Here is a 17,272-nt window from a genome sequence, read left to right as displayed (position 1 = left end):
CTTGCCGTTGTTGTTATGAAAAAGTATAAACACAAAAACGACAGGCTGCATGACATCAGCAGCCTGGTGGTCCAAAACAGCATAACTAGTGTATTTTAACACCAATAAACCCATCCGTTTAAAAATGAATTCAGTATGTGCCAATCTAGCAAACCAGGCAACTAAAAGCAACTTTCTAAACAATGTTTTGGTTCATTTCTAGTTTGTTAGCTAGCTAACGTTAACTTAGCTGGCCAGCCAGTTCAAATAATGACCATATCATGGCTGACAACGTCTTCATTTTAGCAATTCTTTTGTAATTATTACAGTTAAGAAATAGCTTACGGATGTGAGTGTCGCAAAATAAAAGCAGGGCATTCTACTGTAGAATTTTAAAACTTGGACACTGTCTCGTTGGCCTAACGTTATATCCTAATTTTACTTTGGTGCAGCTCATTGCCGTCTTTGGTAAAATTTGTAAAAAAAAGAAAAAAAGATTGTATTTCTTGATTTAACCTTTATTTAACTAGGCGAGCCAGTTAAGAGCAAATTCTTATTTACAATGATGACCTACCAGGGAACAGTGGGTTAACTGCCTTGTTCAGGGGCAGAACAACAGATTTTTACCTTGCCAGCTTGGGGATTCGATCCAGTAACCTTTTGGTTATGCTCTAACCACTAGGCTACCTGCTGCCCCAAACACTATATCAAATAAAATCTATGTTTATTTGTCACATGCACAAAATACAGGAGGTTTAAAAGGTACCTTGAAATGGTTACTTGCATTGTGGAGTCTTTTGTTTAGCTAGCTAGCTAAACAATGAACCATAATCCCAACTCATAATGTTACTACCATGCATGAATATGCAGGTAGCTAACCAACTAGGTTCAATGTTAGCTAGCTAGCTAACATTAGGCTATAACTAGCAATGCAAATGGCTTTCTGAGATAAGAATAATATTACTACACAGATCGTACATGTAACGTTAGCTAGCGAGCCAGCCAGCTGACGTAGTCTAGCTATCTAACAGTACGCTTTAACTTGCAATTAAAACAACTTTCTGACAAAATTATATTTAATAACTGAAAATGTAGCTAGCTAGACTCTTATCCGTATACATGGATGAACGCTTCTCCCTCTCTGTCACGGATGCCATGGTTGCCCTTAATTTGCAGATGTAATCCGGAGACAGGTGTTTTATACAACAGCCTTCTGTATTCTCTTTTATACTCCCTTTACATATTTGCAATCAAAAGCCAGAATTTTCTCCATCCCATTAGCTATCATACTCTGCTTTTACCGGGCATTCCACTGATTTCAAAACTCGGTCAACTTCTTCCATGGCAACAAAACTGTTGATCGCTGTTTCTTCCCCATCACTGTCATCAGAAGACTCTACAATGTCTGGTTCAATGAAAATGTTTTTACCCAAATCAGGTATTTCCTCATTGTCAGATTTTTCAGAGTCAGAGAGTCAGCAAGGCATGATCGTCCTCCAGAAAGTGGAAAGCATTTGCAACACTTTTACAGTTCTTTGTGATATCTTTAAAAAAAATATGCGTTAGAAAGAATGACCTACACATACCGAGCAGCTCATATCATATACAGAAGCATGCTACATGTCAGACCAATCTGAACTCATCTCTTGGTAAAATTCTGCTCTGATACAGTTGAACCACAGAGTTTCTGAACCCAGAGGCACAACATTGCGAGACTTCTGGGAACGCTTGTGAACTAGACCAAGCAGACCAGGCTGGGGTTTGGGGTTAGAGAAGTCAATGAAAGAAGTTAAACATTTTTCCTGAGTTGTTAATTTTAGTGAAATCTAAAGGCACAACCTAGATTTGAGCCAATGTCTTAAGTAGTTGAACATGTTATTGCTCCAACCTAATGAAAATTGCAAACTGAGACGTTTTCAATTTTGTCAAAAATAATTTTATATTGAAGGAGTGCCTTTGATTTGATGGCTGCACATGCGCAGTTCGGAGCACGAGCATTGCTAGCCAATGTCGCCATGACATTGCCTACAAGTGTGATCAGGGATTTCTATTAGAGAAGCAGTTTTAGCCTGTCTTTGGTTGAATGGCAGAGGACTTCTGTCCAGATTTTGAAGGCCTAGCCAATGGCTGGCTGGACTAGCTAGATTTTTCTACCTATGGACCACCAAATTAAATCCTGATTGGATATTGTTTTCTCTTTAGTATTAATGAAATCAGAAGATCATAAAAAATTATTCTAAAGATGAAATAGAAATCAAAACGAAATGTAATAAAAAACATGTATACATTGAGACCAGTGTCTCTTTTACATGAGAGCTCTACATATACAATTTCATAAAATACATCAAAAAACAAATACAACGTGAACTCATGGTTCCCCACTGCGTTGAACTGACATTTGTGGACAGTGGGTAAGGTTGTACAACACATTTACAACCCATTTTGGTTGTGATACAACTGCTAGTTTTGTGATAGGTTACAACAGAGAGCTTGTATGAAGAAAAATGATTACACAACTATTATGCAGTGACTCGACAACCGTTGTGTTAACATTTTTGTGCAGACAAACCTGAATCGAATCATTTTCTCTCAGGGGCAGAATGGTGTTGAGACCAGGAAGAGCTTCCAGTCTTACCCACCAGAGGACCTGATCAACAAACTAGCCAATGAGCTGCCTGAGGGTGTCGACCCCACCCAGAAGGAGGTAGGTGTTCTGAGCTGCTATAATGAAGTGACTAGTGTTCAAAGTACTGCCACACTGATACACTCGGATGCAATATTGTTAAGTAGTTTTTGAAGTGTGAAAAGTAGATTCCTCCATACACTACTATGAGTTACGGTGTATTATAGCTGGTTTTAATAAAGTGTCTTGACAAATATATTCTTTACACTTGAATGTTGCCTTGAAAAATAACAATCGTCTCCTTCTCACTCTCTCTGTCTCCCTCTCTTTCCTCCTTCCTCTGTCTTCCAGAAACATCTCTCAGACTCAGACTTCAGTGCCATATTTGGAATGTCTAAAGACCACTTTGCCAGCCTGCCTCAATGGAAGCAGCTGAGCATTAAAAAAGGCAAAGGCTTATTTTAAAGGGGAATTAATCTCTCATCATGTTGTACCAATTTCCAGATGTTTAAATTTGCCAAGCATACTAATTGTACTTTGTTCAAAATTAATTTGAATTGATGTCTTATTATTTCAATCTAATGACAGTCGGTCTCAAAAAAAACCCTGCACTTGTCTGTTCCTAATTGTGCATTTAAAAAAGATGTCTCTATATTGTACTATATACTGTATGTCTGCCTCTCAATTAAGTATATAGATGTCCATGTTGAATACGATCAACCTAATCAAAAAATCTATGTGTATTCTGAATGATTGTTTTATTGACTCTTCTGAGTTCCGACCACACACTACTACCATATCTCCTGTAGTTTTGTTGAATGTAATATGGTATGGTGGGACTTAATATACAAATAAAAAAAGGGGAAATGTTATGTGTATCTCATCTTGTAGTGCACAAGTCCTGAGTTAGAGAGTGCACCCCCCCATCCAGCTTCAATAAATTGTTGTTAATAATGTCAAAGTCAAACACTCATTCATATGTATGATTTAATTGTTTTTAATATATATTTTATGCCCCCAAAAAATGTATAACAGAAATGTACAGTGCTGTGAAAAGGTATTTGCCCCCTTTCTGATTTTCTCTACTTTTGCATATTTTATTATACTGAATGTTATCAGATCCTCAACCAGAACCTAATATTAGATAAAGGGAACCTGAGTGAACAAATAACACAACAATTACATACGTATTTCATAAACAAAGTTTTGCAACACCCAATGCCCCTGTGTGAAAAAGTAATTGCTCCCTTACAATCAATAACTGGTTGTGCCACCCTTAGCTGCAATGACTCCAACTAAATCCTTCATGTAGTTGTTGATCAGTCTCTCACGTCGCTGTGGAAGAATTTTGTCCCACTCTTCCATGCAGAACTGCTTTATTTCAGCGACATCTGTGGGTTTTCAAGCATGAACTACTTGTTTCAAGTCCTGCCACAACACCTCAATTGGGATTAGGTCTGGACTTTGACTGGGCCATTCCAAAACTTCACATTTGTTGCTTTTTAGCCATTTTCATGTAGACTTGATTGTGTGTTTTGGATCATTGCTGCATGACCCAGCTGCGCTTCAGCTTCAGCTCACAGATGGATGGCCTGACATTCTCCTGTAGAATTCTCTGATACAGAGCACAATTCATGTTTCCTTCTATTAAGGCAAGTCACCCAGGTCCTGAGGCAGCAAAGCATCCCCAAACCATCACACTACCACCACCATGCTTGACAGTTGGTATAATGAATATGTATGAACTTTCCAATTTGTAAGTCGCTCTGGATAAGAGCGTCTGCTAAATGACTTAAATGTAAATGTAAATGTATAAGGTTCTTACTGTGTAATGCAGTGTTTGGTTTTCGCCAGGCATAATGGGGCACATGCAACAGTTGCAGCTAAAGCTGGCATAACTAGTTATTGAGTGTAAGTGGGCAATTACTTTTTCACACAGGGGAATTGGGTGTTGCATAACTTTGTTAATGAAATAAATAAAAAAGCACCATTTATTTTTGTTATTTGTAAACTAATCTGATAACATGCAGTATCCAAAAATATGCACAAATAAAAACTCAGAAAGAAGGCAAATACTTTTTTCACAGCACTGTATAAAGGTTTATTCAATGCAATTCATGCAACTGTTGCACTTTTGTTGCACTATATTCGGGGCGTGTCTATCTAGCTCTACGATGTCACAACGTACCCTATAACTTTCATACGTACGCTTTGAAACAACGACAGCATCAAAAGGTTGAAGTGTGGAAAGAAATAGCTTGCAAATCAATCTGTTGCTGACCGCTGTGGAAATATTGACATCAGGTATGTTAATTAAAGTATATTTAATGCAGCCAACCAGTAAATTGTAAACGACACTAGAGGTTATTGTCGTTTTGACGTGTTACTGAAGAGCCAGGAGATCGAGAAGCAAAACGTCGTTAGCCAGCAATGTCAATGGCAGCTACACATAACGTAGCTAGCTAGCTAAATGGCTGACTTTCTACTCACATTTTGTCGTCGATAAATATAAACAAACTGTCCTGATACAATGTTTTATTTTAAGACTTGTGTTTATATTATTGTTGGCAATTGGAATTTAGCGAGTGAATGTTAGCTAGCTCGCTCACTGTTTCGTATAATCACCATTCGATTGAGTTGCGCTTGATTGGGGGAGAGGGCCTTCGTTAGCCAAATTGGCTGGCTAGCTAGGATAGTTCGACATCAAGTTACGTTACATGTCTGGCTATCATGACAACGCCCCCTTCAGCTAGCCGAATCATGGTTTGGGAGCATTATGTTACACAACCCAAATATCTAGCTAGGTAGATTTGACTAACTCAAATTGCCAATGACATATAGGTTGTAGCCTGAAATTAGCTACATACTGTAGCTTCCTGGTTACACTTTGTCCTCTCACAGCTAAGTAACTAACGTTACTGTCATGTTGAATCCATTGCGTAGGTGGCCTGATGTAACTGGGCAATTGTTAACTCGTTTGCGATTGCGATAATGTTTCATCACATTAGACAGAGCTGTTCAATATTTTCCGATAGTTAGCCGTAATAGTTTCTAGTTACTGGTGGCGGGATGATTTTGGCCTAGATCTTTTTACAGTAGTCGTGTGTTTATGTTAAGCAACTGTCGCTAGCTAAGTACATCTGAACGATTTGAGATTCAGAATTGAGGTTTGAACTCAGGAAGCCCATAACTGAGCTGCACTTGGTCAGAACACAATTATGGTTAGGGACAGATCGACCTTTACTGTGGGGGAGGGTTGTCAAGTAATTTTTTCCCCTTTGGGATGGGTTGTGTATTTAATTTTGGGGGGGGCACAGGGTAGGGTATTGAGTTTTTTGCCCCTGGTTTACATTCGTTCCTCTGCTCATTTTCCCAATAAACAATGTCTCAACTTTTTGATATTACCCTAATAAAGTTCAGAAACATTTGGTATGGCGTGGCTATTAGTATGCTTTAGCTAATGCAGGCCTATGATATGAAGGCAGTGCGCCCCGGTGCTCCAACTGACTCCACTTGAGCTGAGGAAGACTGTTTCTGGCCTACCAGAGTTACTTCTATAATCTAACAATATAATGTTTATCTTTCTACAAAATATTATCTTTCAAAATTAGCATCTATGTTTATATGCCGGTATTTATGCAGGACCGGTTTGGGTTTTTACTTTACCTTTTATAACAGTATTTGAATGTTTGGTTTGTTAAATATGATACGCCATGTGTAACGTCCATTTTTATATTTTACTCCGCTACTTGAGTCATATTTCTCTCTCGCTACAAAGTACTGAGTCAGGTAGCTAGCTAATACAGCCTGATACCAGTACTGGTGGAGGCTTAAATCAGCATGTTTGTGCAACAGTATCTTCTAAGTCAGAGGAATAGGCGAAGCATGAATATGTTGGCTATATGAATAAAGATTTAATGTAGTCAAAGTTTATAGGGTCCCCTAGGAAACACTGAACATCACTTTGGTTCCTACCCTGTCACAATAACTAGTCCATGGCAAACAACACTCTATTCAAAGTGCCTACTGTTATTTATATTATAATAAACATTCTATTTCCATGTTTCCAAAAGTTCACCCAAGTGTTTTGATCTAATTCGCAATTGCAACATTTGGTTAAAAATAAGGCCTAGTATTTTTGCACATATCGTGGAAATGATCTCAAATGAGTGCTGAAAATGCAGAAATTGATGTAAATGCAGGAAATTATTTTAGGTTGAAGTTGAATTGAATAGTATAAAACAATCCGAATGTAGAAAGACCCATTAAAAAAAAATTGAATATGTGTTGCTACCCTAGGGTCACGCACTACCCCTAAAGCAAATTTAGAACTTTTATTAATCAAAAACATAGAATACCATCATACCGTGAAAAATACCATATGATATTTTGCACATTTCGCCTAGCCCTAGCAGAAGCCGTAGCCATCTGACATAAAGAAATGCATCTCGGTGTCAGAGCATGCTACCAGCATATCTCTCCAGGGTTATCTATCTCACTACATGGCCAAAAATTAGTGGATTTGGTTATTGCAGCCACACCTGTTGCTGCAGTGTATAAAATCGAGCACACTAATGCAATCTCCATAGACAAACATTGGCAGTAGAATGGCACGTACTGAAGAGCTCAGTGACTTTAAACGTGGCACCGTCATAGGATGCCACCTTTCCAACTAGTCAGTTGTCAACATTTCTACCCTGCTTGAGCTGCCCTGGTCAACTTAGACTACTGCTCCACTCGGGAGCCCCTAAGGCACTGCATCTGTTCTAGAAGTGTCAACCGGCCATGATTAGAGTCCCATAGGGCGGCGCACAATTGGCCCAGCCTGTTCAGGGTTTGGCTGGGGTAGGCCGTCATTGTAAATAAGAACTTGTAATTCACTGACTTGCCTAGTTAAATAAAATAAGTACTGTTAATATGAAGTGGAAATGTCTAGGAGCAACAACGGCTCAGCTGCAAATTGGTAGGCCACACAAGCTCACAGAACAGGACCGCCGAGTGCTGTAGCGCATAAAAATCATCTGTCCTCGGTTGCAACACTCACTACATAGTTCTGGATGCAACGTCAGTGCAAGAACTGTTCGTTGGGAGCTTCATGAGTTTCCATGGCCAAGCAGCAGCAAACAAGCCTAAGAACACCATGTGAAATTCCAAATGTCTGCTGGAGTGGTGTAAAGCTTGCCGCCATTGGACTGTAGCAGTGGAAACAAGTTCTCTGGAGTCCAACGGACGAATCTGGGCATGGCAGATGCCAGGAGAATGCTACCTGCCCCAACTATGAAGTTTGGAGGAGGAATAATGGTCTGGGCTATTTTTCATGGTTCGGGCTAGGCCCCTTAGTTCCAGTGAATGGAAATCTTAATGCTACAGCATACAATGACATTATAGACTATTCTGTGCTTCAAACTTTGTGGCAACAGTTTGGAAAAGGCCCTTTTCTGTTTCAGCATGACAATGCCCCATTGCACAAAGCGAGGTCCGTACAGAAATGGTTTATCGAGATCAGTGTGGAAGAACTTGACTGGCCTGCACGGCCTCACTAATGCTCTTGTGGCTGAATGGAAGCAAGTCCCCACAGTAATGTTCAACATTTTGTGGAAAGCCTTCCCAGAAGAGTGGAGGCTGTAGAATATTCACATGAAAATCTATTAATGTAAAAAAAAATAGGGACCACAATGGAAATAAGTCCCCGACTTTGCAATCCTGGTCACTTAAAGTTGTTGTATTTTTTTAACTGACAAATAAAATCAATCCAAACTGTTCACCTGACAATTTGATGAATGGAAAGAGACATCTGTTACAAAACACAAAAGTTTAATGACATTTGGAGATTGCCAAGCTTTCGATACTAGGAAAGCCTACAAGGTAGAGAGGGCTGTATTTTCTCTTTGTGGAGTTGGACATAGTCTATTTATTGTGGTGTTGAAAACCATGATATTGAAGTGCCCAATGTCAGTATGCTTTGTTGTGTGGTGCATTGGCACATAAACCTGTTGGTGGAAATTTCATTGCATATATTTTATATAAATATGGCATCAAAATGTAAAATCAGATTTACCTCTAGCTGAGCATTGTCTGCAGCCGGCTCTGATCGCAGTGTAATGAGAAAGGCAGGGAGCTTGAGCAAGTCTGGTGGTCAGCGAAACACCAACCTTCTGGCCCATAGCCCTGCGTGGCATCGACTGTGCCACAAGCATGCTGAAGTGGCAGTCGTTATCCACGTTTAATCATAATTGCGTTCCTACCCCAGTGCAGCTCAATGTAAATAAGCGTGACTGTAGGGTCGGTATCTTTTTAGCAAAGCCCCCATACAAGACCTTAGTAATGAATGCAATCTAACTTAGGCTGATCAAAACAATTCATTCCTTGCATAAGTGGAGGAGGCTACATTTGTTCATTTTCAGACCCAGAGAGTTAACGTTAACTATCTATTTGATCTACCAAAGCATGTGATCCAGAATAGATAGGAAGTGACAATGTACTTTAGGTTCTGGTGACGCAGACACATGTTTTCAGTTCTACCATTCCAGGACATGTAGACTAGTTCAAGTTTCTAAATTAAGAAGGCTGTATTTATTTCATGATGTTACTGTACTAATCAACAGCCATGTCTAATGTCCATCTCATATCTGTTTTGTTTCAGGAAATTTTACTCCTGTGACAGGGTCCAACCAAATCCAGACAAGATGAACGTGTTCGATCGAAGTATTAATTTTGATTCCCTTTTTAAATTTTCCCAAATGTGAGTATCTCGGATTACTGTTTTCACACAATGTCTGATAATCGTAAGGAGACTCACTGTCACCATGGCTGTATCATCATCATCATCATGAGTCATTCATTGAACAGAAGCAGTCTACTGTTCACAAACTGGTTTTGCTACAGACAGTTATGTGTTACCAAATTAGAATATGACTAGGTAGCTTAACTGATAAGGAGGCGGACATTTTTTGTTAGTGTATTTTCTGTAGAGCTAAACCTGTTCCTCGTACAATTAAAAACTCCCCTCTATCTTAGCTCCCGCTCCACTCAGGCTACAAACCTAGCTAATGTGGGGTAGGGTAGTGATACATCAATTAATCTGTGGATGTTAGGCTTTGTGGGTGGAAGAGTGTCAATATAGTTTTCTCTTGTTATTATTCTTCATTAAGTTGCAAGACAACATCTATCCATCTATTCCTTATACAATACAGCTCCCACTCCACTCAGCTGCACCTGAAGAATGTCTACTCCAGCCTGGCCCTGTGCATGTTTGTGGCTGCAGCAGGAGCCTACGTCCACGTCGTCACCAGGATCTTCCAGGTAAGCAGAGGCAGTGGGAACAAGTACATCCAAACTGAAGCACTTTTATTAGTGTGCTGTAATATTAAAGGGCCAATGCAGTGTATTTTTTAAATTTTATCTCAATATCAGATAATTCCTGGGTAACAATTTAAGTACCTTACTGGGATTGTTTTCAATTAAAGTAGCTCAAATCACAAATGGCTCATTTGATTTGTCACATGCTTCGTAAATAAAAGGTGTAGACTGTGAAATGCTTACTTACTGGTCCTTTTTCAACAATGTAGATTTAAAGATAAAAAAAATAGAAAAAGTGACACATGGCTATATACAGGGAGTACCAGTACTGAGTCGATGTGCAGGGGTATGAGGTTGTTGAGGTAGCTATCAAATTTTATTTGTCACATGCAGAAGTTATTGCGAGTTTTGCTAAATGCTTGTAAGGACTAGAAGCGAGGCAGCCCTCTCTATCGGCGCCACCGTTTTCTATGTTAGCTATGTGCATATAGGTAGGGTTAAAGTAACTAGGCAACAGGATAGATCATAGACAGTAGTAGCAGCAGTGCGTAACCATTTAATTAGCTGTTTAGCAATCTATTGGCTTGGGGGTAGAAGCTATCAAAAAGAAAAGAGAACCAAAGCACGCTTCATATAATGAATTAAAATGCCTTTATTTGTATGGCATGTTTTAATGGAACAAAGATTTAAATACTCTGACGCGTTTCGGCTGCATGGCCTTCATCGGGGAGTACAAATATACGATGTCTTCTTTTGAACAAACCATTTTCCAATCAACCCTAATTGAAGAGGGAGTGGTCACAGAACAGCTTAGTCTAAATTAATTGAACAACACCTAATAAACAACACTATACATTCATCATTGAAATAGATATGCTATCAAAATGCACATCAAGGTCAGAAGTATTAGAACCACTAGAAAACAAAGTAATTCTAGCTTTGAATAGGAGTGGGAAAAATTGAGAATAGGAGAGCTGTACATTTATAGTACACTAGATGATGGCTAACATGGACCAACGCAGTCCAAACAGCATAGGGTATTATGTCCACTAGATGACAGCAAAGGGACCACTAAGACCCTACAGGAATTGTGAAAAATCCATGTCTTCCTTTTAAACCAGGGTACTTAGTGGGCTGTAGTTTGTAAATCCCCAAACTTTCACTTTGGGTTAGCAGTCCCCTTTTCTTCTAATTTAGGCCTGAACATGATCAATACCCAAAGCTTGTAGGGAGGCAGGGTTGCCATGGTGTAAGTACTTGTAGTCCCTTGTCATGGTGTCTTTTTATTTTATTATTATAAAAATTAGGGGGTAGATTGGAAATGACGCACACAATTACATTGATGGAAGTTACAATCTATGGGGTAGTCTTTGTTGCCTACCTGTGTGGGGGAGGTGTGTCCCGTTAAGCCAAGGTTGGGCGAAGTACGGGCCGTATCCCGCCCGCCGGGCACTTCAATCCAACCTGCGAGACATTATTATAATTACATTTTCTTTACCCCTTTTTCTTCCCAATTTTGTTGTATGTAATTGGCAGTTAGTCTTGTCCCGTCGCTGCTACTCCCATACGGACTCGGGAGAGGCCAAGGTCGAGAACCGCGTGCAGCACTGCTTCTTGACATAATGCCCGCTTAACCCGGAAGCCAGCCACACCAATGTGTCGGAGGGAACACCGCACACCTGGCGACCTTGTCAGCGTGCATGCAGTATCCAGTATCTCTAGAGGCCTAGCTAGCACTGTGATGCAGTGCCTTAGGCCACTGCGCCACTCGGGAGGCCCCGCGAGACATAAAAAAAAAAAAGGATTATATTTGAGTAACAATTTTTGGCCTTAAGTTACTCATTCCATGATATACAAACAACCTCCAATAGATGGCGCTGTAGCCTGGCAGGTTGCTCTGTATTTGGGCCTACAGGCAGAATTCAGAATGCGCTCAATCATTATAGCCATTTCATTGCTTGACAACTTTTGATGTGAAAAAGGAGTGCTGGGAAAATAAGAAGTGGACTCTGAATGTCGTGTGTTTTTAAAGAAGAATGGACAGCAAAATACTTTTTTTACTAATATTGGACATAAGGCGGTATGTCTGATATGCCAAGTTGGTGTCGCTGTTTTCAATTGTTTTTTTCAAGCAAGCATGCTAACTACGCTAGCCATCTGTCCTCTCAGGAAAAGGCAAGGAAGGCCTCAACTTGCCACAAACTTAAAAGCCCAACAAAATACGTTTACTAAACGGTGCTCTACTCAAGACTCTGTAACTAAGGCAAGCTACACAGTGTCACAAAGTCACAAACCATAGCAAGCATTTTGCTGAAGGTGAGTTTGTGAAAGACTGTATGGTGGAGACTGCTGGTGTACTTTGTCCTGAGAGTAAAAGCCAATTAGAGACAATCACCAGGCGCATGGAAGTGATAGGTGAGGAGCTAATCTCCGAGTTGAAGAAAAAAGCAGATGGCTTTGATCTTTTTTGTTGTTGTTGTATTTCACTGGATGAGAGTACTGACATCAGAGACACTGCTCAACTTAACATTTTTTGTCAGAGGAATAAATGAGAACTTCTTGCGTTGGACTCAATGATGGGAACAACCAGGGACTCTGACTTGTATGACAGGGTGTCTTCCCGCTTGGGGAAAAATGCTCCACGGTAGATGAAAACTGACAAACAAAACAACAGATGGATCACCAAATCTAACCGTTAAAAACAATCTTTTTAGTAGGCCAAGACATAGTAAAAGAAGAAAGCCCTAACTCGGAGGAATTGATATTTCTTCACTGTATTTTTCATCAGGAAGCCCAGTGTAAAAATGTTAAAGCTGGAAAATGTTGTCAAAGTGGGTGTAAAACTTGTCAACTTTAAACGGGTAAGAGGGCTTAACCATTGTCAATTTGTTCAGCTGCAGGTGTATTTCTCATCTTTCAAATCAAACAGTAGAGGTACAGCCATACTTATCTATAAGAATGTTCCATTCATAATTGACAAAAACATATCTGATCCGGAGGGGAGATTTATTTTGATAACTGGGTCACTGTATGGGCAACCAATTACTATCTTAAACATATACGCCCCTAACACAGATACTCCTGCTTTCATGTCAAATGATACCCCTGTTCAATGAGCATTGTGTTTCCTTTGGAGTGCTGGCTGGAGATTTTAATTGTAACCCAACCCTAGAAAAATCATCTCAAGTCCCCACCACAAATCCTAGATCTGCAAAGATGTTGAACTCTCTTACAAAAGAGATGGGACTGATAGATATCTGGAGAGAGACTAATAGCTCATCTATGGACTATACATACTACTCTAATGTCCAGAACACCTACTCCTGTATAGATGACATTTTTATCCCAAAGAGTTTCATTTAATTCATCCACGTGTACAATCGGACCCATAGCACTTTCGGATCACGCCTTTGTCCACCTCCGCTTTGACCTCTGCAAAAACATCCCGAGGTCAAAGAGCTGGAAATTCAACACCTCCATGCTATCAAACGAAGCGTTCCATACATTGGTAACTACATGGATAGACAACTACACACAAGACAACAAAGATTCTCCTGTTTCTCCGGCCACAATGTGGGATGCTGCTAAAGCTACATTTAAGAGGTCATCTAATTGCAAATGCTTCCTCTAAGAAAAAAGCAATGGAAGCACACAGGCTAGATCTTGAGAGGGAGCTGGAACGCTGTGAAAAAGTACATAAACAATCCCCAGACAGCACCTCCTGGAGTCAATTTAAAGCAGCCAAAGCCAAACTGAATTTGGACTATACTCGGGAGAACTTTTTTTATTTTCTTTACTAAGCAGAAATACCGTGAGTATAGCAATAGGCCTAGTACATTGCTAGCTTATCAATTAAAAAAAGAGCAGTCAGAGCGTACAATTATGGTTATCCGAACAGCAGAGGACGAGGTCACATATGACCCAAAAAATATCAATTTAACTTTTTATGATTTTTACTGCAAACTATATACCTCTGAGAGAACACACGGAGGCAGAACTCCACTCCTTCCTAGAGGGAATCTCGCTACCTAAACTATCAGAGACCGACCAAGAAGATCTCAACTCCCCCTTCACTCCTCAGGAGATCCTGGAGGCAATTACCTCCATGCCACCTAATAAGTCCCCAGGCCCAGATAGAATCCCCAGAGTTCTACAAAGCTTTTTGGCCCCAGCTTAGCCCTATTTTCATGCCAATGAATTCTCCCAGACTCCATGCACACAGCTCGCATTACAGTGTTGCTCAAAAAAGACAAGGACCCTCTATCCTGCTCCTCCTTCCGCCCCATAAGATTGTTGGATTTCGACTACAAAATAATTACGAAATTGCTCGCCGAAAGACTAAACGCTCTTCTTCCCAAAATAATAAAAGCGGACCAAACTGGATTTATTAGAGACCGACACTCTTCTGATAACATTTGCCGTCTTTTTGATATTATTGATCAAGTAAATGCACAGAAGACCCCTGTCCTGGATGCTGAGAAGGCATTCGACAGGATGGAGTGGAGCTTTCTGTTCTCAGTCTTAGAAAAGTTCAATATGGGCCCAAACTTTATTAAATGGATCAAATCACTATACTCTCATCCAAAGGCCATGGTGACTACTAACGGACTGAACTCTGACAGATTCCCTTTGGGACGGGGCACAAGACAAGGGTGCTCGCTGTCCCCCCTGCTCTACTTGTTGGGGGCGGAGCCTCTGGCAGAGTTGATAAGGAGCAATCCAAGTATTATAGATGTTTCTGCAGGCGGCCTGCAGCACAAGATTTCGCTTTACGCGGATGATGTCTTGCTCTACATATCCAACCCTGAGAAATCCCTTCCTCCCATTTTAGACACAATTGCTCAGTATGGCACGTTTTCAGGTTATAAGATCAATTTTAACAAATCCACTGTCTGCCCTCTCAATATTACACTCACCAGCTCTATGAAGACACTATGTCCATTCCATTGGAAGACACAGGGGTTTCAATAGCTTGGGATCTTCATAACACCAGATCTGAATAGCCTTTTCAAGGAGAATTATCTTCCACTCCTGGATCGAATCAAGAACGATCTCCAAACCTGGATCTCCCTCCCAATTAGCTTAGTAGGAAGAATTAATGTCATCCGTATGAACATCCTCCCTAGACTGAACTATTTATTTCAGATGCTCCCATGCTATCTCCCAGTTTCCTTTTTCAAAACAACTAACCAAAGCATCACCAAATATCAAGTTCTCCACTCTATCGAAACCTGAATCTAAGGGCGGTCTTGCCCTTCCCTCCCTTCAATTGTACTACTGGTCTGCCCAAATCCGCAACATGCTAACATGGATCACAAACAGACGAGTCAAAGTGCTAGAAGATAGATAGAAGCCCAATCCTGTGGTTCATTGCCACTAAGCTCAATTATATTCATTAATACATTTAGTGAAGTGGGCAACATAGCCAAAACCTTTGTGATTTACAGCACCCTACTAGCGTGGAGGGACTGTAAGAAATACCTGGGCATTTCCTCCCAAATATGTTCTCACTCGCCTATAGTAGGCAACCCAGACTTGCCAAAAGCCCTGAGGGATGCCAACTTTAATCTTTGGCATACTCTAGAAATCAGGACCTTTTCAGACCTATTTCATCAGAAGACCACTACACTAAAATCCTTTCAAGAGCTCTGCAGTGAATTCAATGTGCCAAGATCCCATTTAAAAAAAAATATATATCTTCAAATTAGACATGTCATTTCCTCATTTACTTCCAAGAGGAGGTTTAGAACTGTTGAATGAAGTTGAAACCCTTCTTGTCACAGCACAATCCATTAAAGGCAAAATATCTTATATCTATAGACTCCTTTCTGAGAAAGGAGGCTCCTCCTTCACTCCTTTGAAAATAATCTGGGATAAGGACCTTGGTCTGACTATCAGTGATGAGTTATGGGCGGAGGTTTGCGACAGGGTTTAATGCTCTTCTACTAATGTAAAAATTAAAGAATCTAATTACAAATTTTTGTACAAATTTTATTACACTCCCTTGAGACTCCATAGAATGAAAACAGACATTTATCCTAACTGTAAAATATGTACTTCTGAAAGTGGAACCTATATGCATGTATTTTGGAGCTGTAGAGAGATTGCCAAATTTAGGAAATTTTAGAAAATACTAGATGTACAGTTTGATATGACCCCGTGTATCTATCTTCTTAATGCCCAGCAGGACTTTGTTCTTGATCCTGACAGAGAAAATTTGCTTATGACCATTACATACTTTGCTAAGAAATGTATTCTTCTATTGTGGGCCTCTAATACCTCTCCTACATTTAAAATGTGGATTGACCAGATTGTTGACTTTCTCCCTCTTGAAAAGCTCACTTATGACCTCCGCAAGAGACAGCCCAAGTTTGATAGACTCTGGTCTCCACTACTCAACTATATTTCAAATTGGACAGAGTGAATGGGGTGATTAGAGAGATGAGCAGATGCATGTTGTGTAAGGTGCTGTAAAATCTAAAAACTAATTATTTGCTCGTTGTCTCAGCTAAGGCTGGAAATAGCTAACAAGAACCTTGATAGTGCTGCTGCAAGTTTTAGATTTTGTAATAATTATTCTTTGTATGTATGTATGTATATACACTGCTCAAAAAAATAAAGGTAACACTTAAACAACACAATGTAACTCCAAGTCAATCACACTTCTGTGAAATCAAACTGTCCACTTAGGAAGCAACACTGATTGACAATAAATTTCACATGCTGTTGTGCAAATGGAATAGACAACAGGTGGAAATTATAGGCAATTAGCAAGACACCCCCAATAAAGGAGTGGTTCTGCAGGTGGTGACCACAGACCACTTCTCAGTTCCTATGCTTCCTGGCTGATGTTTTGGTCACTTTTGAATGCTGGCGGTGCTTTCACTCTAGTGGTAGCATGAGACGGAGTCTACAACCCACACAAGTGGCTCAGGTAGTGCAGTTCATCCAGGATGGCACATCAATGCGAGCTGTGGCAAAAAAGGTTTGCTGTGTCTGTCAGCGTAGTGTCCAGAGCATGGAGGCGCTACCAGGAGACAGGCCAGTACATCAGGAGACGTGGAGGAGGCCAACAACCCAGCAGCAGGACCGCTACCTCCGCCTTTTTGCAAGGAGGTACACTGCCAGAGCCCTGCAAAATGACCTCCAGCAGGCCACAAATGTGATTGAAAAACAAGAACTTTATATTAAAAAAACAAAAAAGCTTTACGGCAAAAGCACATAGCCCAGCAGACAAATCATTACAAACAGTAACCAGCCAAGTAGAAGAGTTACACAAGTCAGAAATAGAGATGAAATTAATCCCTTACCTTTGATCTTCATATGGTTGCACTCAGCAGACATTCATTTACTCAATAAATGTTCCTTTTG

The 17,272-nt window shown here is 40.2% G+C and overlaps 2 protein-coding genes across 3 annotated transcripts in view; both read left to right on the top strand.

Moving 5' to 3' along the window:
- The window catches only part of LOC139561367 (advillin-like), a 29,420-nt gene extending 25,864 nt beyond the window's left edge, over window positions 1–3,556 (top strand). Inside the window, exons 19-20 of the mRNA XM_071378402.1 lie at window positions 2,573–2,683; window positions 2,954–3,556. Of these exons, the coding sequence (XP_071234503.1) occupies window positions 2,573–2,683; window positions 2,954–3,067 (225 nt within the window). The 3' untranslated portion in view covers window positions 3,068–3,556. The remainder of the gene's footprint in view (window positions 1–2,572; window positions 2,684–2,953) is intronic.
- A 1,215-nt stretch (window positions 3,557–4,771) lies between these two features.
- LOC139561345 (probable Bax inhibitor 1) overlaps window positions 4,772–17,272 on the top strand; it is a 30,371-nt gene continuing 17,870 nt past the window's right edge. For both annotated transcript variants that reach the window (XM_071378383.1, XM_071378375.1), the window contains exons 1-3: window positions 4,772–4,906; window positions 9,246–9,344; window positions 9,796–9,904. In XM_071378383.1, coding sequence (XP_071234484.1) covers window positions 9,289–9,344; window positions 9,796–9,904 — 165 coding nt within the window. In that variant the 5' untranslated portion in view covers window positions 4,772–4,906; window positions 9,246–9,288. The remainder of the gene's footprint in view (window positions 4,907–9,245; window positions 9,345–9,795; window positions 9,905–17,272) is intronic.

Source organism: Salvelinus alpinus, chromosome 2 (assembly GCF_045679555.1).
Source record: "Salvelinus alpinus chromosome 2, SLU_Salpinus.1, whole genome shotgun sequence".
Lineage (NCBI taxonomy): Eukaryota > Metazoa > Chordata > Actinopteri > Salmoniformes > Salmonidae > Salvelinus > Salvelinus alpinus.
The sequence above is the reverse complement of the archived record's forward strand: the minus strand, read 5'-3'. Positions and strand labels throughout refer to the sequence as shown.